General features: G+C 55.2%; 2 protein-coding genes and 1 long non-coding RNA gene across 4 annotated transcripts; 2 read left to right on the top strand and 1 right to left on the bottom strand.

The window, feature by feature from the left end:
• Positions 1–3,165: 3,165 nt before the first annotated feature.
• LOC116438916 (bromodomain-containing protein 2-like) lies at positions 3,166–12,209 on the bottom strand. 2 transcript variants are annotated; one of them, XM_032097939.1, is made up of 4 exons: positions 11,359–12,209; positions 4,782–5,082; positions 4,321–4,456; positions 3,463–3,592 (listed from the first exon to the last, which is right to left on the bottom strand). In XM_032097939.1, exons 1-3 carry the CDS (start codon positions 11,385–11,387, stop codon positions 4,388–4,390), a joined length of 399 nt encoding a protein of 132 aa, XP_031953830.1. In that variant the 5' UTR covers positions 11,388–12,209; the 3' UTR covers positions 3,463–3,592; positions 4,321–4,387. The 2 variants fall into 2 exon arrangements, with proteins under 2 accessions (XP_031953828.1, XP_031953830.1); XM_032097937.1 differs by lacking the exon at positions 4,321–4,456 and having other exon boundaries at positions 3,166–3,592; positions 11,359–12,189.
• Positions 9,358–10,991, top strand: LOC116438918. Its single transcript, XR_004237979.1, has 3 exons — positions 9,358–9,415; positions 10,693–10,801; positions 10,932–10,991. It is a non-coding gene; the product is annotated as an uncharacterized LOC116438918 (long non-coding RNA).
• A 2,126-nt stretch (positions 12,210–14,335) lies between the features above and the next one.
• LOC116438919 (class II histocompatibility antigen, M alpha chain-like) lies at positions 14,336–19,053 on the top strand. Its single transcript, XM_032097940.1, has 5 exons — positions 14,336–14,448; positions 15,710–15,976; positions 17,156–17,437; positions 17,507–17,632; positions 18,974–19,053. Exons 1-5 carry the CDS (start codon positions 14,376–14,378, stop codon positions 18,976–18,978), a joined length of 753 nt encoding a protein of 250 aa, XP_031953831.1. The 5' UTR covers positions 14,336–14,375; the 3' UTR covers positions 18,979–19,053.
• The last annotated feature ends 236 nt before the right edge of the window (positions 19,054–19,289 follow it).

The following is a 19,289-nucleotide window of genomic DNA, read 5'->3' as shown; positions in this document are numbered from 1 at the left end:
GGATTTTAGGGGATTTTAAAGTTTTTTTAAAGGAGTTATTGGGATTTTTTAGGGGGTTTTAGGGGATTTTTTGGGGATTTTTTGGAGATTTTTTTCAGGAATTTTTGGGATTTTTTTGAGGATTTTTTGAGGATTTTTGGAAATTTTGGGGGGATTTTTGGGATTTTTTTGAGATTTTTTTCTGGATTTTTTTAGGATTTTAGGGGATTTTTAAGTTTTTTTAAAGGAGTTTTTGGGATTTTTTTAGGGGGTTTTTTGGGGATTTTTTGGGGATTTTTTGGAGATTTTTTTCAGGAATTTTTGGGATTTTTTTGAGGATTTTTTGAGGATTTTTGGAAATTTTGGGGGGATTTTTGGGATTTTTTTGAGATTTTTTTCTGGATTTTTTTAGGATTTTAGGGGATTTTTAAGTTTTTTTAAAGGAGTTATTGGGATTTTTTAGGGGGTTTTAGGGGATTTTTTGGGGATTTTTTGGAGATTTTTTTCAGGAATTTTTGGGATTTTTTTGAGGATTTTTTGAGGATTTTTGGAAATGTTGGGGGGATTTTTGGGATTTTTTTGGAGATTTTTTTCTGGATTTTTTTTTGGATTTTAGGGGATTTTAAAGTTTTTTTAAAGGGGGTTTTGGGATTTTTTAGGGGGTTTTAGGGGATTTTTTGGGGATTTTTTGGAGATTTTTTTCAGGAATTTTTGGGATTTTTTTGAGGATTTTTTGAGGATTTTTGGAAATTTTGGGGGGATTTTTGGGATTTTTTTGAGATTTTTTTCTGGATTTTTTTAGGATTTTAGGGGATTTTTAAGTTTTTTTAAAGGAGTTATTGGGATTTTTTAAGGGGTTTTGGGGGATTTTTTTGGGATTTTTGGGGATTTTTTTAAGGATTTTTAGGGGATTTTTTGAGGCTTTTACCAAATTTTTTTAAGGAGTTTTTGGGATTTTGGGGGAAATTTTAGGGGCTTTTTTGAGGATTTTATGAAATTTTTAAAGGCGTTTTTGGGATTTTTTAAGCATTTTTTTCGGGATTTTTTTAGGATTTTAGGGGATTTTTAAGATTTTTTAAAGGGGTTTTTGGGATTTTTTAGGGGTTTTTGGGGGGTTTTTTTGGGATATTTGGAGATTTTTTGGAGATTTTTTTGGAGATTTTTTTGGGGATTTTGGGGGGATTTTTAAAGGATTTTTAGGAGATTTTTTGGGGCTTTTACCAAATTTTTTTAAGGAGTTTTTGGGATTTTTTGCAGGAATTTTAGGGGCGTTTTTGAGGATTTTACGAAATTTTTAAAGGCGTTTTTGGCATTTTTTGAGCTTTTTTTTCAGGATTTTTTTGGGATTTTAGGGGATTTTAAAGATTTTTTAAAGGAGTTATTGGGATTTTTCAGGGGTTTTTGGGGGATTTTTTGGGGATTTTTTAAGGATTTTGAGGGGATTTTTTGGGGCTTTTACCAAATTTTTTAAGGAGTTTTTGGGATTTTTTGGGAAATTTTAGGAGTTTTTTTGGGAATTTTGTGAAATTTTTAAAGGCGTTTTTGGGATTTTTTGAGCATTTTTTTCGGGATTATTTTGGGATTTTACAGGAATTTTAAGATTTTTTAAAGGAGTTTCTGGGATTTTTTAGGGGTTTTTGGAGATTTTTTTGGGATTTTTTGGAGATTTTTTGGGGGATTTTTTAAGGATTTTTAGGGGAGCTTTTGGGGCTTTTATGAAATTTTTTAAGGAGTTTTTGGGATTTTCTGGGAAATTTTAAGGGGTTTTTTGAGGATTTTAAGAAATTTTTAAAGGCATTTTGGGGATTTTTTGAGCATTTTTTTCAGGATTTTTTAGGGGGGTTTTGGGATTTTTGGTGATTTTTTGGGAGATTTTTTAAGAATTTTGGAGGGGATTTTATGAGGTTTTCTTATTAATGAGTCTTTGGGAATTTTTTTTTAATTTTTGGGGGATTTTTTTCAGATTTTGTGGGGATTTTTTAAGATATTTTAGAGAATTTTTTTCTGAATTTTTGGGGGATTTTTGGGGATTTTTGGAGATTTTTTGGCGATTTTCGGAGAATTTTTGGGGGATTTTTTGAGATTTTATGACTTTTTTTTTAAGGACTTTTTGGGATTTTTTGGGGGGTTTTTTTTGGAGATTTTTAAGGATTTTTTTGAGATTTTTTTTTTAGCTTTTGGAGATTTTTTTCTGGATTTTTTTGGAGATTTTTTTGGGGATTTGTAGGGGAGTTTTTGGGAATTTTTGGAATTTTTGGGGGAATTTTTAGAGATTTTTGAAGGATTTTATGAATTTTTTAAGGAGTTCTTAAGAATTTTTTGAGAATTTTTGGGGAATTTTTAGGGATTTTTTTCAGGAGTTTTTTTCGTTTTTAAGGAATTTTTCGGAGATTTTTTTTCTGGATTTTTGGGGGAGTTTTTTCCAGATTTTTGGGGGATTTTTCTAGACTTTCTAAGGGGGTTTTATGAGATTTTTTAAGGAATTTTTGGGGTTTTTTTGAGGATTTTTTTAAAATTTCTGGGGATTTTTTTGGATGTTTTGGGAGATCTTTTTCTGGATTTTTTGGGTGATTTTGAGGGGACTTTTTTCTGGATTTTTTGGGGATGTTTCTGGATTTTTGGAGATTTTTTTGAGATTTTGGGGGGATTTTTGAGATTTTTTAAATGAGTTTAGATTTTTGGGGGGATTTTTTGAAATTTTATGAAATTTTTTATGGAGGTTTTGGGATTCTTTGGGGATTTTTGGAGATTTTTTGAGGGGATTCTTAAGATTTTTTAAAGGAGTTTTTGGGATTTTTTAAGGGTTTTTTGGGATTTTTGGGGGGGATTTTTTTTGGACTTTAGGGGTTTTTGGAGATTTTTTGAGATTTTTGTGGGATTTTATGAAATTTTTTAAGGAGTTTTTAGAGGGGATTTTTTAGAGGTATTTTGGGGTTTTTTTGGAATTTTTGTGGGGATTTTAAGGAGATTTTTTGGGAGATTTTTGGGTGATTTTGGGGAATTTTTCTGAGTGGTTTTGGGTGATTTTTTTTGATTTTTAGTCCCATTTTTGGTGCGATTTTTGGGTGATTTTGGGTGTGATTTTTGCGTGATTCTGGGGGATTTTCAGAGTGATTTTAAGTGATTTTTTGGGGGGATTTTTAATGCCATTTTTGGGTGATTTGGGGTCATTTTTGGTGCGATTTTGGGTGCGATTTTTGCATGATTCTGGGGAATTTTCCGAGTGATTTTGAGTGATTTTTTGGGGTGATTTTGGGGGATTTTTAGTGCCATTTTTGGGTGACTTTCTGCCATTTTTATGTGACTTTAGCACGATTTTTCCTGCCATTTTGCCTGATCTTGCTACAATTTTTTTCCTACTTTTGAGCCTTTTTTATCTGATTTTTTTTTTTTATTTTTAGGTATTTTTTACCTGATTTTTTTTAGATTTGGGGGCATTTTTGGGGTGGTTTTGGGGTAGTTTTGGGGTGTTTACCTTGTTGTAGATGTAGCAGTTGGTGAACATGGTGTTGAAGTCCTGCATGCACTCGGCTGCTCCCCAATAATAATTATTCTCCAAACGTCTCTTGATGGTTCCCATATCCATGGGCTGCTTGATGATTTTGTGATAATCCTGGGAATTTTTGGGAAGCAGGAGAAGAAAAAAAAAAAAGAAAAAACAAAAAAAAATTGGGGGATTTGGGGTTAAGGAGATCAGGAAAAGGAGAAGGGGAAAAGGAAAAGGGGAAAGGGGTGAACACACACTCGGGATGGGGTGAAAGGGTCGGGAATTCTTTGGGATGGGGGCTCCTGGTGGGAATTCTGCTGGAATTGGGGTCTCGGGAGGTCTGGGACCAGCTGGGAGGGGGAATGGGAGCTGAATTTAAGGGGGATTTAAGCCAAATTTAGAGGAAATTGAAGGGAAATTGAAGGTGATTTGAAACTCAATTTAAGCTAAGCTTAGGGTGGATTTAAACTAAACTTAATGGGGACTGAACCTAAATTCAAACCTAAATTTAAAGGACATTCCAGCTAAATTCTAGGTGGACTTAAGCTAAATCCTAACTGGATTTAACCTAATTTCCAGCTGGATTTAAGCTAAACTCAAAAAGAATTTAAGCTGAATTTAAGGACAACCCAAACTAAACTTAAAAATACTTCAAGCTAAGCTTAAAGTATATTAAACCTAAACTCAAACCTACGCTTAAAGGGAATTCCAGCTCAACTCAAGATGAATTTATCCTCAATTCCAGGTGGATTTAAGCTCAACTTAAGGCCAATTTAAACTGAATTTAAAGCCAAGTCAAGCTCAGTTTAAAGCCAATTTAAGCCGGGACTCCGACCCCTCCATGGAATTTTTACCTCCGGGCTTTAACTCCTTGGGCGCCACAGGTGCCTTTAAATTTTTGGGGAATTCTCAGGAAGTCTTCTACAAATTCATGGATGGGAGAATCTGCAAATTCAGGGCCTCGGGAATTCTCCCCTCATCCACCTTTTCCTAAGGAACAAGGAAAAAACCTTGGATCACCCTGAAATCCATTTTTTAGGGCCGCTGAGAGCAAGGAGGAGAGGTCGGGGAGGGGGGAAAAAGGAGAAGCATTTTTAGGGTCGGCACCTGTGGCTCGGGGATCAAATTTCAGCTCGGGGATTTTTTTTTTTTTCCCTGCGGGATGGGATAGGGGGTTAAAAAAAAAAAAAAAAAAAAAATAGGGATACCACACATACGGAATTCCCAAAAAAAAAAAAAAAAAACCCACAAAAAAAAAAAAAAAACCAACCCAACAAACCACCCCCAAATCTAGAAATAATTCAATTCCCGTTACCGGCAACCCCAACTTGACGGCGTCCACGGGTTGGCGGAAGGGCCACGCGAATTGGTGCTTCCAGAGGGCTTTCATCACCACCTTGTGCAGGTACTGGAGCTGGTTGGTGATCCTGCCCGGTTTTTTGGGATTGGAAACCTCCGGAGGAGGAGGATTCACCTGGGGATTGGGAAGGGAAGGCACCGAGGCCATGGTGGGGCTCTCGAAGCCCTCGTAGAGCAGCGAAGGTTTCCGGATCCGTTTGCCGGGGGTCGAGTCCGTGGCGAGGGCCATGAGGCCGGCGTTGCCCTCCCCCAGAATCCTGGGTGGGTTGGGAAGGGGGGGGGGGGAAAGAAACGGCATGGAAAGGGTTAAGGGAAAGGTTCCCAGGATTCCCGGCGGGAATTCCCGGAAGGAATTCCCGGCAGGAGGTGAAATCGAGGCTAAAATCGCTCCTAAAACCGCTCCTAAAACGGAGATTCTGCTCCAAAAATCCCGATTTTCCTCGGCTTCCCCGTGGGAATTTTGGCCATGGACTCAGGGGGATACGGGCACGGAGATCCTGTGGATCTCGGGTAAAAATTCCCGAGGATTTTGGCCATGAAATCCCAGGAATCTCGGGCATAAAGTCCCAGGGATTCCGGCCAGGAGATCCTGTGGATCTCGGGTAAAAATTCCTGAGGATTTTGGCCATGAAATCCTGGGAAACTGCAGCACAAACTCCCAGGGATTTCGGCCAGGAGATCCTGTGGCTCTCGGGTAAAAATTCCCAAGGATTTTAGCCGCAACTTCCGGGATTTTCGGCCGGGAGCTCAAATGAATGAAAGCCACAAATTCCCGGGAATTTCAACCATGAATTCCCAGGAATCTCAGGCACAAATTCCCGAGGATTCTGTCCACGAATCCCTGGGAATTTCAGCGCGAATCCCACGGATTTTACCCAGGAAACCCTGGAAATTTCGACCATAAGATCCCAATCATTTTTCCCACGAACTCCAAGGAATTTTGACCCTTAACCCCCAGGAATCCTGGCCATGAACTCCCAGGAATCCCAGCCCTAAATTCCCAGAAATTTCAACCCCCTGTTGAAATCCAGTACCCCAATCCCAAGGATTCAGGGACCCCCAAGAACATCAATCCCAAGGATTTGGGGAGCCTCAGGACACCAATCCTAAGGATTTGGGAGCGTCCAGCACACCAATCCCGAAAATCTGGGGATCCCCAGGACCCCAATCCCAAGGATTTTAGGGGGGATCCAGGAATGGGGACCCTCAGGACCTCAATCCCAAGGATTTGGGGGGGATCCAGGAATGGGGACCCTCAGGACCTCAATCCCAAGGATTTGGGGGGGGATCCAGGAATGGGGACCCTCAGGACCTCAATCCCAAGGATTTGGGGGGGGATCCAGGAATGGGGACCCTCAGGACCTCAATCCCAAGGATTTGGGGGGGGGGATCCAGGAATGGGGACCCTCAGGACCCCAATCCCAAGGATTTTAGGGGGGGATCCAGGAATGGGGACCCTCAGGACCTCAATCCCAAGGATTTGGGGGGGATCCAGGAATGGGGACCCTCAGGACCTCAATCCCAAGGATTTGGGGGGGGATCCAGGAATGGGGACCCTCAGGACCTCAATCCCAAGGATTTGGGGGGGATCCAGGAATGGGGACCCTCAGGACCCCAATCCCAAGGATTTGGGGGGGATCCAGGAATGGGGACCCTCAGGACCTCAATCCCAAGGATTTGGGGGGGATCCAGGAATGGGGACCCTCAGGACCTCAATCCCAAGGATTTGGGGGGGGATCCAGGAATGGGGACCCTCAGGACCTCAATCCCAAGGATTTGGGGGGGATCCAGGAATGGGGACCCTCAGGACCCCAATCCCAAGGATTTGGGGGGGAGATCCAGGAATGGGGACCCTCAGGACCCCAATCCCAAGGATTTGGGGGGGGGATCCAGGAATGGGGACCCTCAGGACCCCAATCCCAAGGATTTGGGGGGGAGATCCAGGAATGGGGACCCTCAGGACCCCAATCCCAAGGATTTGGGGGGGGATCCAGGAATGGGGACTCTCAGGACCCCAATCCCAAGGATTTGGGGGGGGATCCAGGAATGGGGACCCTCAGGACCTCAATCCCAAGGATTTGGGGGGGGATCCAGGAATGGGGACCCTCAGGACCTCAATCCCAAGGATTTGGGGGGGGATCCAGGAATGGGGACTCTCAGGACCCCAATCCCAAGGATTTGGGGGGGGAGATCCAGGAATGGGGACCCTCAGGACCCCAATCCCAAGGATTTGGGGGGGATCCAGGAATGGGGACCCTCAGGACCTCAATCCCAAGGATTTTAGGGGGGATCCAGGAATGGGGACCCTCAGGACCCCAATCCCAAGGATTTGGGGGGGGGATCCAGGAATGGGGACCCTCAGGACCTCAATCCCAAGGATTTGGGGGGGGGATCCAGGAATGGGGACCCTCAGGACCTCAATCCCAAGGATTTGAGGGGGGAATCCAGGAATGGGGACCCTCAGGACCCCAATCCCAAGGATTTGGGGGGGGATCCAGGAATGGGGACCCTCAGGACCTCAATCCCAAGGATTTTAGGGGGGATCCAGGAATGGGGACCCTCAGGACCTCAATCCCAAGGATTTGGGGGGGGGATCCAGGAATGGGGACCCTCAGGACCTCAATCCCAAGGATTTGGGGGGGATCCAGGAATGGGGACCCTCAGGACCCCAATCCCAAGGATTTGGGGGGGATCCAGGAATGGGGACCCTCAGGACCTCAATCCCAAGGATTTTAGGGGGGATCCAGGAATGGGGACCCTCAGGACCCCAATCCCAAGGATTTTAGGGGGGATCCAGGAATGGGGACCCTCAGGACCCCAATCCCAAGGATTTGGGGGGGATCCAGGAATGGGGACCCTCAGGACCTCAATCCCAAGGATTTGGGGGGGATCCAGGAATGGGGACCCTCAGGACCTCAATCCCAAGGATTTTAGGGAGGATCCAGGAATGGGGACTCTCAGGACCCCAATCCCAAGGATTTGGGGGGGATCCAGGAATGGGGACCCTCAGGACCCCAATCCCAAGGATTTGGGGGGGATCCAGGAATGGGGACCCTCAGGACCCCAATCCCAAGGATTTGGGGGGGATCCAGGAATGGGGACCCTCAGGACCTCAATCCCAAGGATTTGGGGGGGATCCAGGAATGGGGACCCTCAGGACCCCAATCCCAAGGATTTAGGGGAGCGATCCAGGAATGGGGACTCTCAGGACCCCAATCCCAAGGATTTGGGGGGGATCCAGGAATGGGGACCCTCAGGACCCCAATCCCAAGGATTTGGGGGGGATCCAGGAATGGGGACCCTCAGGACCTCAATCCCAAGGATTTGGGGGGGATCCAGGAATGGGGACCCTCAGGACCTCAATCCCAAGGATTTTAGGGGGGATCCAGGAATGGGGACCCTCAGGACCCCAATCCCAAGGATTTGGGGGGGATCCAGGAATGGGGACCCTCAGGACCTCAATCCCAAGGATTTTAGGGAGGATCCAGGAATGGGGACCCTCAGGACCCCAATCCCAAGGATTTGGGGGGGATCCAGGAATGGGGACCCTCAGGACCCCAATCCCAAGGATTTGGGGGAGGGATCCAGGAATGGGGACCCTCAGGACCTCAATCCCAAGGATTTGGGGGAGGGATCCAGGAATGGGGACCCTCAGGACCTCAATCCCAAGGATTTGGGGGGGATCCAGGAATGGGGACCCTTAGGACCCCAATCCCAAGGTTTTGGGGGGGAGATCCAGGAATGGGGACCCTCAGGACCTCAATCCCAAGGATTTGGGGGGGATCCAGGAATGGGGACCCTTAGGACCTCAATCCCAAGGATTTGGGGGGGATCCAGGAATGGGGACCCTTAGGACCTCAATCCCAAGGATTTGGGGGGGGGATCCAGGAATGGGGACCCTCAGGACCTCAATCCCAAGGATTTGGGGGGGGATCCAGGAATGGGGACCCAAGGGCACAACCCCCATGACAAGGACGGGGTGACCCCGATGACACCACCGGAATTTGGGGGTCCCACGGTGACACCGGCACAATTTGGGGGTCCCAAAGTCACTGTCACAGCATTGGGGTCCCCCAGTGTCACTGTCACAGCGTGGGGGTGACACCACCACAATTTGGGGATGCCAAGGGGCCACTGTCCCATTTTGGGGGGTCCCAGTGTCACTGTCACAGCGTGGAGGTGACACTGCCACAATTTGGGGGTCCCACGGTGACGCTGCCACATTTTGGGGGTCCCAGTATCATTGTCACAGCATGGGGGTGACACCACTACAATTTGGGGGTCCCATGGTGGCACTGCCCCAGTTTGGGGGTCCCCATGTCACTGTCACAGCATTGGGGGTGACACTGCCACACGGCCACAATTTGGGGGTCCCACGGTGGCACTGCCACAATTTGGGGGTCCCAATGTCACTGTTACAACATTGGGGGTGACACGGCCACAATTTGGGGGTCCCATAGTGGCACTGCCCCAATTTGGGGGTCCCAGTATCACTGTCACAGCCTGAGAGCGACACTGCCACAGTTTGGGGGTCCCATGGTAACACGGCCACAATTTGGGGGTCCCAATGTCACTGTCACAGCATTGGGGGTCCCACAGCGCCACTGTCACAGTGTGGGGGTGACACAGCCACAATTTGGGGGTCCCACAGCGTCACTGCCATACTTTGGGGGTCCCAGTGTCACTGTCACAGCCTAAGGGTGACACTGCCACAATCTGGGGATCCCAAAGTGTCACTATCCCATTTTAGGGGTCCCAGTGTCGCTGTCACAGTGAGGGGGTGACACTGCCACACTTTGGGGGTCCCACAGTGACACTGCCACACTTCGGGGGTCTCAAACATCACTGCCACAACGTGGGGGTGACACAGCCACACTGCCAGAGTTTGGGGGTCCCAATGTCACTGTCACAGCCTGAGAGTGACACTGCCACAGTTTGGGGGTACTACGGCGACACTGCCCCAATTTGGGGGTCCCAATGTCACTGTCACAGCCTGAGAATGACACTGCCCCAATTTGGGGATGCCAAGGTGCTGCTTCCACAATTTGGGGGTCCCAATGTCACTGTCACAGCGTGGGGGTGACACCACCATGATGTGGGGGTCCCACGGTGACACTGCCCCAATTTGGGAGTCCCAATGTCACTGTCACAGCACGAGGGTAACACTGTCAATATCTGGGGATGCCAAGGTGCCACTATCCCATTTTGGGGGTCCCCCGATGTCACTATCACAGCATGAAGATGACACTGCCACAATTTGGGGGTCCCAATGTCACTGTCACAGTCACAGCATGGGAGTGACACTGCCCCAATTTGGGGGTACCACGGTGACACTTCCACAATTTGGGGGTCCCAGTATCACAGTCACAGCATGGGAGTGACATTGCCACAATTTGGGGGTACCATGGTGACACTGCCACAATTTGGGGGTCCCAGTATCACTGTCACAGCATGGGAGTGACATTGCCACAATTTGGGGGTACCATGGTGACACTGCCACAATTTGGGGGTCCCAATGTCACTGTCACAGCATGGGAGTGACATTGCCACAATTTGGGGGTACCATGGTGACACTGCCACAATTTGGGGGTCCCAATGTCACTGTCACAGCATGGGAGTGACACGACCACAATTTGGGGATCCCACAGTAACACCGCCCCGATTTGGGGGTCCCAATGTCACTGTCACAGTCTGAGCATGACACTGCCACAATTTGGGGGTCCCACGGTGACACTGTCACACTTTGGGGGTCTCAAACATCGCTGCCACAATGTGGGGGTGACACAGGCACACTGCCAGAGTTTGGGGGTCCCAATGCCACTACCACAGCATCGGGGTCCCCCAATGTCACTGTCACAGCACAGGAGTGATACTGCCACAATTTGGGGGTCCCACGGTGACACTGCCACAATTTGGGGGTCCCAAAGTCACTGTCACAGCATGGGAGTGACACCACCACAATGTGGGGGTCCCAATGTCACTGTCACAACATAGAGGTGACACCACCACAATGTGGGGGTCCCACGGTAACACTGCCACACTTTGGGGGTCCCAATGTCACTGTCACAGCGTGGAGGTGACACTGCCACAATTTGGGGGTCCCAAGGTGCCACTATCCCATTTTGGGGATCCCAACCTCACTGTCACAGCGTGGGGGTGACACAGCCACACTTTGGGGGTCCCACGGTAACACTGCCACAATTTGGGGGTCCCAATGTCACTGTCACAGCACCGGAGTGACACTGCCACAATGTGGGGGTCCCACGGTGCCACTGCCACAATTTGGGGCTCTCCAATGTCACTGTCACAGCGTGCAGGTCACACACTCATAATGGGGGTCCTTCAGTGCCACTGCCACAACTTGGGGGTCCCACAACGCCCCGCGTGGAGCCGCGATCCTGCAAGCCCAACCCCACCACCAGGCCGCACACCTCTCCCCTCACGGCGACACCCCCAAAACCGCTCATTTTCCTCCCAAAAACGCCTCCCACACCCCCCCCCAAAACGCGTGTCCCCACGGCGCCAGCACCTACTTGCTCTGGGGATTCACATTCTGCAACATCCCGGCGGCTGCGTGCGCGGCCCGCGGGCCCGGCCGGCCTTCGTCTCCTCCTCCTCCTCCTCCTCCCGCCGTCTCCTCCGACGACCCCCCCACTTTGCCCGGCCAAAGCTTCGCCGCTCCCGGCCCGGTGGGGGCCCCCCCACCGTCAGCGCATCCCCGGCGGCCGGGGAGGGGGGTCTTGCCGGGAGCCCCCTCCCCTTTTCGTCCTCCTCAAGCGGCGGCAGCGGCGGCGGCGGTCCCGGGACCCTCGCGCGGCCTCACATCCACGGGCGCAGCGAAAATGGCGGCGCGCTCTGAGGGGATGTAACGGGGGAAGGCGGAGGGCACCGGGAGAAGCGGAGTGGGGAGGGAGGGGGAGTCCCTTCTTCGGAGCCTCACCGGACCCCCCGAACCCGGCGCGATCCGCTCGATACAACCCTCGCCGAGTCGCTGCGAGCCGGCGGCAGCCGCGGGCAGGCGGAGCAAGGCGCGGAGCCGCGGTCGGCGCGGCGGATGACGGCGGATATCGGCCCCCGGCGGGATCTCAGCGGCCGCGCTCCATCTTGGCTCGCTGAGGGCTGAGGAAGGGGGGGGGGGGGGGGCGCGAGGAGGAAGGTGGTGGAAGAAGCCGGGCGGAGGCGGCCCCTCGCCGCCGGTGGCCGCAGGCAGGGGTCGCTGCGGAGGCCGGGGAGGGTCCGGGGAGGGTCCCGGAGCCCTCCGGGACGGCGGAGGCGGGGGATGGAGCCGGGTTGGGGCCGCCCCCCGCGCGCGCCGGGCCCGACCCGCTCCGTCCCTTCGTCCCCGCGAAATGGCGCCGCTCGGCCTGCCCCCGCCCGCCCTTATATAGACGCGACCCGCCTCCCCATTGGCCGCGCCGCACGCTGACGTCACCCAACCGCCCCGCCCCGCCCCGCCGCGGCCTCATTGGGCGGAGGCACCCGGGGGCCGCCGCTCCGATTGGCCGCACGCCGCGTCAATCACCGGCTCGGCTCCCCGCCCCTCCCGCCCTTCCGCCCGGCGCCTCACCCGACGCGCGCGGAGCTCTCCGCGCTGATTGGATGGTGCGGGCGCCCGCCGCGCGCTGATTGGCCGGCGGGTCACGCGGTGGGCGGGCGCAGCCGCCGATTGGCGGCGGCGCCCGGTGGGGGCAAGGAGGAAAAAGGGGCCGCCCGGCGCCATCTTGAATGGCGGCGGTGGCCGCGGCCGGACAATGAGCGCGGCCGCTCGCGGCCGGACCCGCCGCTTCCCCCGCCGCTCCTCGGCCGCAGCGAGCCCAGGGGACGCTCCCCCGCCGGGCCTTACCCCCCTCGCGGCGTTCGCCCAGGCCTCAGGGCGCCGTTAAACCCCGCACCCCCCACCCCCCCCCCCCGAGCCGCCACGCACCGCGTCGCCCCCGCGCCCCGCGGTGTCCACGGGCGCTCGGGACGCGCCAGCCTTTCCCTGACCACGCGCGGGGGACGACAACCCCCACGGACACGCCGCTGCCGCGGCCGCCAGCCCCGCTAAAGGCCCGAAACGCCGCTGCTCCCCCCCACCCCCCCCTCACCCCCCCAACCCTGGGGGGCCCCGAACCCCCTCCCTGCCCATGGGCGAGGGCTCAGCGCTCGCTCCCTCTCCGGGACCCCCCGACCCCCTTCGCCCTCCACGCACGGGGACGTGTCGCGTCCTTCCCAACCTCCCCCCTCCCCCGCTGCACGGGCTCGCAGGACACGGGTGGCTCCGTGTGGCGTCCGCTTCCCTTCCCCCCCCCCAACCACCGTGACACAGCACTTGGGGCCGCGCCCGCCGCCGCCCCCGCGCGAACACCCAAACATGGCGCTTTTCGCCCCAAACCGCCGCCCCCGCCGCGCGCACAAAGCCGCCCCGCCCCGCTGTCAATCACCGCCGCCACGGCTTCCTATTGGCTGATTCCGCGCCGCCGGGGCGGGACGGGGCGTGATTGACAGCGCGCCGCCATCACGTGACCTCCCCCGCCTCCGCGCCGCCGTGGGGGGGGGCAGGGCGAGGCCGCCCCCCCCCCCGCCACTCACCTGAGGCGCCCCCGCCTTGGGCCGCGACCCCCGCGCTCGGCCCCGCTTCATCCGCTCCCTCTCCGCTCCCCCCCAGCCCTGCCGCCCCAAAAAGCCCCGGGTTTGGGGCAAAAAAGATAAAAAAAACCATCCCGGGGCAGAAAAGGGAGCCACGCGCTACGTCACCCGCGCGCTGATTGGCTCCCCGCCGTCACGTGGCTCCCCCGCGGCTCCCACGGGCCCCCATTCATGGCCCCCCCACTCCCGTGGCGGGAACGGCTCCGCGGGGTCCTAGCGCCGCGCGCATGCGCAGTGCGGGCGCGCTGCAGCGTCGTTGGGGGGGAGCGCCCACGGGGGTTCGCGTTGGGGTGGGGGGGGCACCCACGATGGATGAGGTGTCCCAAGAATTCCAAGGGTGCCCCCACGAGGGTCCACGACTTTCCTGGGATGTCCCTTTGCCATCCCTGGGGGGGGCCGGGTGGGGTTGGCAGAGGGTGGGGGGCACCCACGGGGGGGCCCGTCACGGGGTGGGGGGCACCCACGGGTGGTGCGGGAGTGGTCCCAAAAACTCCAGAGCTGCCTTCACGGGGGGGTCCGCGACATTCCCGGGACGCCCCCCTGCCACCTGCGGGAATTCCAGGCGACGCGAGAATCGTCACGCGTGCCCCCCTAACTAACCCCGCCAAGCTCATTAACCCCGTGACATCACCTGAGCTGTCCCCCTGCCTTTTGGGGGTCCTCAGGTGTGACGGGGGGGGGGGGTGTCCCCAACCTCTTGTCACGCGTGGGGAGGGTCGGGGACCACCCCCGTGTCCCACGCGGGGACTTCGGTGGCCGCTCTGTCACCGCCGCCGCGCCGCGCTCGGGGCCGCTCTGCCTGGCAACAGATGACGCGCGGCCCACGGAGCGCTCCCATTGGCTGGCGCCGGGCAGGGGGCACGGGTGGGGACTGCGGAGCCCCCCGTGGGGACATCGGGGCCCCCGCGGGGACACGGCGGGCATGGGTGGCTTCGGGGGGCTCGTGGCCACGCTGCTCTGGGGGGTTTTGGTCGCTGTCGCCGTCGGTGACCCCGGTAGGAGGTGGCGGGGCTTGGGGGGGGGAGGGGACAAAGGGGACACGCGTGGCTTGGAGGCGCGGTCTCACTCTGGTGCTTGTCCCCTCTCTGTCCCCGCCTTGTTTGTCCCCTCTTCCTGTCCCTTCCCTGCCCCCCTTGCCTGTCCTCCTCCTTGTCCCCTCTCCCCCTCTCCTTTCCCTGTCCCCTTCCCTCTTCCCCTCCCCTCCTCCCTCCCCTGTTCCCCTTTCCCTCTCCCTCTTCCCTCCTCCTTTGCCTCTCACTTCCCCGTCCCCTCTCCTTGTCCCCTCCCTGTTCTCTGTCCCTTCCCTTCTCCCCTTTCCTCTCTCTCCGTCCCCTCCCTGTCCTCCCTTCCCCTTTCCCTCTCCCCTTCCCTGTCCCCTCCTTGTCCCCTCTCCCCTTTCCCTCTCCCCTTCCCTCCTGTCCCCTCCTTGTTCCCTTTCCCTCTCCCCTTCCCTGTCCCCTCCTGTCCCCTCTTCGTCTCCTTTCCCTCTCTCTCCCTGTCCTCCCTGTCCCCCTTCCCTGTCCGCTCCTGTCCCCTCCCTGTTCCCTCTCCCCTTCCCTGTTCCCTTCCCCTCTCCCCTTTCCTCTCTCTCCGTCCCCTCCTTGTCCTCCCTTCCCCTTTCCCTCTCCCCTTCCCTATCCCCTCCTTGTCTGCTTTCCCTCTCCCTCCCTCTCCCCTTTCCCTCTCTCCCTGTCCCCCCTCTCCCCTCCCCTTTCCCCTCCTTGTCCCCTTTCCCTTCCCTATTTTCCCTCTCACCCTTCCTCATCCCTCCCTGTCCCCTTCCCTATCCCCTCCTTGTCCCCTCTCCCTCTCCCCTCTTCCCCATCCCTCCCTGTCCCCTCCCTGTTCCCTCTCCCCTGTTCCCTTCCCCTCTCCCTTTTCTTCTCTCTCTGTCCCTTCCCTGTCCTCCCTTCCCCTTTCCCTCTCCCCTTCCCTGTCCCCTCCTTGTCCCCTTTCCCTCTCTCTCCCTGTCCTCCCTGTCCCCCTTCCTTATCCCCTCCTTGTCCCCTCTCCCTTCCCTATTTTCCCTCTCCCCCTTCCCTCTCTCTCCCTGTCCCCTCCCTGTCCCCTCCTTGTCCCCTTTCCCTCTCCCTCCCTGTCCTCCCTCTCCCTTCCCCATCCCTCTCTCTCCCCTTCCCTGTCCCCTCTTTGTCCCCTCTCCCCTTTCCCTCTCCCCCTTCCCCATCCCTCCCTGTCCCCTCCCTCTTCCCTCTCCCCTTCCCCGTCCCCTCCTGTCCCCTCTCTGTCCCCTCCCAGCCCCGGACCCTCCCTCTCACCTCCTGGCCGAGGTCCTGATGTGCCAGCCGGACTCTCCCTCTCGCTCGCTCTCGGTCACTCTGGACGGTCAGCTGCTCTACGCCTTCGATTTCCCGGGATCCCGCTGGAATCCCGGGATCCCCTCGCTGCCCCCCCGGCCCTCGGCACTGGAGACCCCCCAGGAGATCCTTCCAGAGGCCCAACTGTGCCAGGAGATCCTGCAGAACATCAGCCAGGCGCTCACCGGGAAAGTGCCCGAGGCCAGGGGTAGGTGACACCCAAAGTGACGCCCAAAGTGACACCCAAAATGACACCCAAGGTGACGTCGGCATTGTCCCCATCCCAGGTGGCCACCACTGGGATGGAGGCTCGGGTGGGTTGGGAATTTTGGGAATGGCGGTGGCACCTCTGGACAATGGATTTGTGGCCCCAAAGTGTGGGCAGGGCTGGAGCTTCCAGGGGGAGGATTTGGGGAATGAGAGGGTGGAAAATGGGAGAATGTGGGGGTGGAGGGATGGAAAAGTTTGGGGGTGGAGGGATGGAAAAATTTGGGGATGAGGGGATGGGAATGGTGGGAAAATTTGGGGATGAAGGGATGGAAAAATTTGGGGATGAGGGGATGGGAATGGTGGGAAAATTTGGGGATGGAGGGATGGAAAAATTTGGGGATGGAGGGGTGGGAATTGTGGGGAAAATTTGGGGATGGAGGGATGGAAAATGTGGAGGAATTTGGGGATGGAGGGATGGGAATTGTGGGGAAAATTTGGGGATGGAAGGATGGAAAATGTGGAGGAATTTGGGGATGGAGGGGTGGGAATTGTGGGGAAAATTTGGGGATGGAAGGATGGAAAATGTGGAGGAATTTGGGGATGGAGGGGTGGGAATTGTGGGGGAAATTTGGGGATGGAGGGATGGAAAAATTTGGGGATGGAGGGATGGAAATGGTGGGAAAATTTGTGGAAAAAAAGGATGGAAAATGTGGAGGAATTTGGGGATGGAGGGATGGGAATTGTGGGAAAATTTGAGGAAAAAAGGGATGGAAAATATGGAGGAATTTGGGGATGGAAGGACGGAAAAATTTGGGGATGAAGGAACAGAAAATGTGGAAAAGCTTGAAGATGAAACGATGGAAAATGCAGGAAAAATTTGGGGAGTAAAGGGATGAAAAACGTGGGAAAAAATGGGAACACAGGGAAGGAATAATTTTGAGGACAGAGGGCTGGAAAACCTTGGGAATGAAGCAACAAAAATCCCAGAAAAAACTCTCCAACAAACCCCCGGAGACCACAAAAAACCTTGGGAATGACCCCCAAACCCAGAAAACCCGGATCCCATTCGGAGCCTGGACATTCCCCATCCCAACCTCCCACCCTCCGGACAACTCCGGCCACGCCACCGTCCAGTCCCGGCCATCCCTGACGGATCCCATCCCATCCCTCATCCCAGGAATCCCGATGGTCTCCGTCTTCCCGGCTCTCCCGCCGGTTCCGGGCGAACCCAACACTTTGGTGTGCGTGGTGGAGAACATCTTCCCGCCGGCGCTGGACATCAGCTGGACGCTGGCCGGAGTCCCGGTCACTCAAGGGGTCACTCACAGCCCCTACACCCCCACGGCCGAGCTGACCTTTGTCCGGTTTTCCTACGTCCCCTTCGTTCCGGCCGCCGGCGACGTCCACGCCTGCGTGGTCACCTCGCGGAGGGACAACGCCACCGTGGTGACCTATTGGGGTGAGCTCGGGGACGAGGTGGCCTCGGGGACGTCCTTGGCGCCGTGGTGACCTCGGGGTGTGTCCGTAGTGGCTCCGGACACGGCGCTGGACGAGCAGCTGGACGCGGCACTGGCCGGAGCCGCCATGGCCTTGGGAATTGTCCTGGCGGTGCTCGGGGTCATCCTGGTCTTGGTGGCGCGGAGGGGCAGAGGGGGTACGGTGATGGTTCTGGCCTGGTTCTGGTCCTGGTCCTGGTTCTGATCCTGATCCTAGTCCCAGCCTCGATCCCATTCCTGGTCCTGGTCCTGATCCCGGTTCTGATCCTGATCCTGGTCCCAGCCTCAATCCCATTCCTGGTCCTGGCCTGGTCCTGACCCCAGTCCTAGTCCTGGTCCTGATTCCGGTTCTGATCCTGATCCTGGTCCCAGCCTCAATCCCATTCCTGGTCCCAGTCCTAGTCCTGGTCCTGATCCCAGTTCTGATCCTGATCCTGGTCCCAGCCTCAATCCCATTCCTGGTCCTGGTCCTGGTCCTGATCCCAGTTCTGATCCTGATCCTGGTCCCAGCCTCAATCCCATTCCTGGTCCTGGTCCTGGTCCTGATCCCAGTTCTGATCCTGATCCTGGTCCCAGCCTCAATCCCATTCCTGGTCCTGGTCCTGGTCCTGGTCCTGATCCCAGTTCTGATCCTGATCCTGGTCCCAGCCTTAATCCCATTCCTGGTCCTGGTTCTGATCCTCACCCCAGTCCCAGTTCTGGTCCCAATCCCAGTCCTGGTCCAGGTCGCTGTTCTGATGCTGATCTCGGTCCTTGTCCCCGTTCTGGTCCCAATCCTGGTCCTGGTCCCAGTCCTTATTCCAGTCCCAATTCTGGTCCTTGTCCTGGTCCTGGTCCCAATCCCAATCCCAGTCCTGGTTCTGATCCCAGTCCTGGTCCCAGTCCTGATCCCGGTCCCAGCCCTGATCCCAGTCCCAGTCCTGATCCTGATTGCAGTCACAGTCCCAGTCCTGATCCCGGTCTCAGTCCTGATCGCAGCCCTGATCCCAATCCCAGCCCTGATCCCAGTCCCGGTTCTGATCCTGATCCCAGTCCTGATCCCAGTCCTGATCCTGATCCCAATGCCAGTCCTGATCCCGGTCCCGGTCCTGATCCCAGTCCCAGTCCTGATCCTGGTCCCAATCCTGATCCCGATCCCAGTCCTGGTCCCAGCCCTGATCCCAATCCCAGTCCCGATCCCAGTCCCGGTTTTGATCCCAATCCCAGTCCTGATCCCAGTCCTGATCCTGATCCCAATGCCAGTCCTGATCCCGATCCCAGCCCCTATCCCAGTCCCGGTTCTGATCCCGATCCCAGTCCTGATCCCCGTCCTGATCCTGATCCCAATCCCAAACCTGATCCCGATCCCAGCCCTGATCCCGGTCCCGGTTCTGGTCCTGGCGCTGCTCGGGGCCACCTTGGCCGTGGTGGCCGGGAGGGACGGAGCAGCTCCGGTGACAATCCCGGCCTGGGGGGGGGACAGGGTGGGAATTGTCACCAATCCCGGTTTCTGTTCCCAGGTTGAGACAATCCGTGCGGGAATCAGGAATTTGGGAAGAAAACCCCGCTTTTCCTCAATAAATCCCGTGGTTTTGGCAGATCCTGTGTCCTTGTTTGTCACGTTCCTGGTCCCACTCCCAGGCCTGGTCCTGATCCCAGTCCCAGCTCTGGTTCTGGTCCTGATCCCAGTCTTGGTTCTGGTCCTGGTCCTGATCCCAGTCACAGCTCTGGTTTTGGTCCTGATTCCAGTCCTGGTTCTGGTTCTGGTCCTGATCCCAGTCCCAGTTCTGGTTCTGGTCCTGATCCCAGTCCCAGCTCTGGTTCTGGTCCTGATCC

The sequence above is a fragment of the Corvus moneduloides genome, unplaced genomic scaffold (genome assembly GCF_009650955.1).
Source record: "Corvus moneduloides isolate bCorMon1 unplaced genomic scaffold, bCorMon1.pri scaffold_166_arrow_ctg1, whole genome shotgun sequence".
In the NCBI taxonomy this organism is placed as follows: domain Eukaryota; kingdom Metazoa; phylum Chordata; class Aves; order Passeriformes; family Corvidae; genus Corvus; species Corvus moneduloides.
The sequence above is the reverse complement of the archived record's forward strand: the minus strand, read 5'-3'. Positions and strand labels throughout refer to the sequence as shown.

Excerpts from the sequence above, each read along its gene's own strand:
- LOC116438919 (XM_032097940.1), top strand. The coding sequence starts at position 14,376 with ATGGGTGGCTTCGGGGGGCTCGTGGCCACGCTGCTCTGGGGGGTTTTG. Across the intron at positions 15,977-17,155 it reads GAAAGTGCCCGAGGCCAGGG|GAATCCCGATGGTCTCCGTC; the intron begins GTAGGTGACACC and ends CCCTCATCCCAG. Across the intron at positions 17,438-17,506 it reads CACCGTGGTGACCTATTGGG|TGGCTCCGGACACGGCGCTG; the intron begins GTGAGCTCGGGG and ends GTGTGTCCGTAG.
- LOC116438916 (XM_032097937.1), bottom strand. The coding sequence starts at position 11,387 with ATGTTGCAGAATGTGAATCCCCAGAGCAA. Across the intron at positions 5,083-11,358 it reads AATGTGAATCCCCAGAGCAA|GATTCTGGGGGAGGGCAACG; the intron begins GTAGGTGCTGGC and ends CAACCCACCCAG. Across the intron at positions 3,593-4,781 it reads CCGTCAAGTTGGGGTTGCCG|GATTATCACAAAATCATCAA; the intron begins GTAACGGGAATT and ends AAAAATTCCCAG.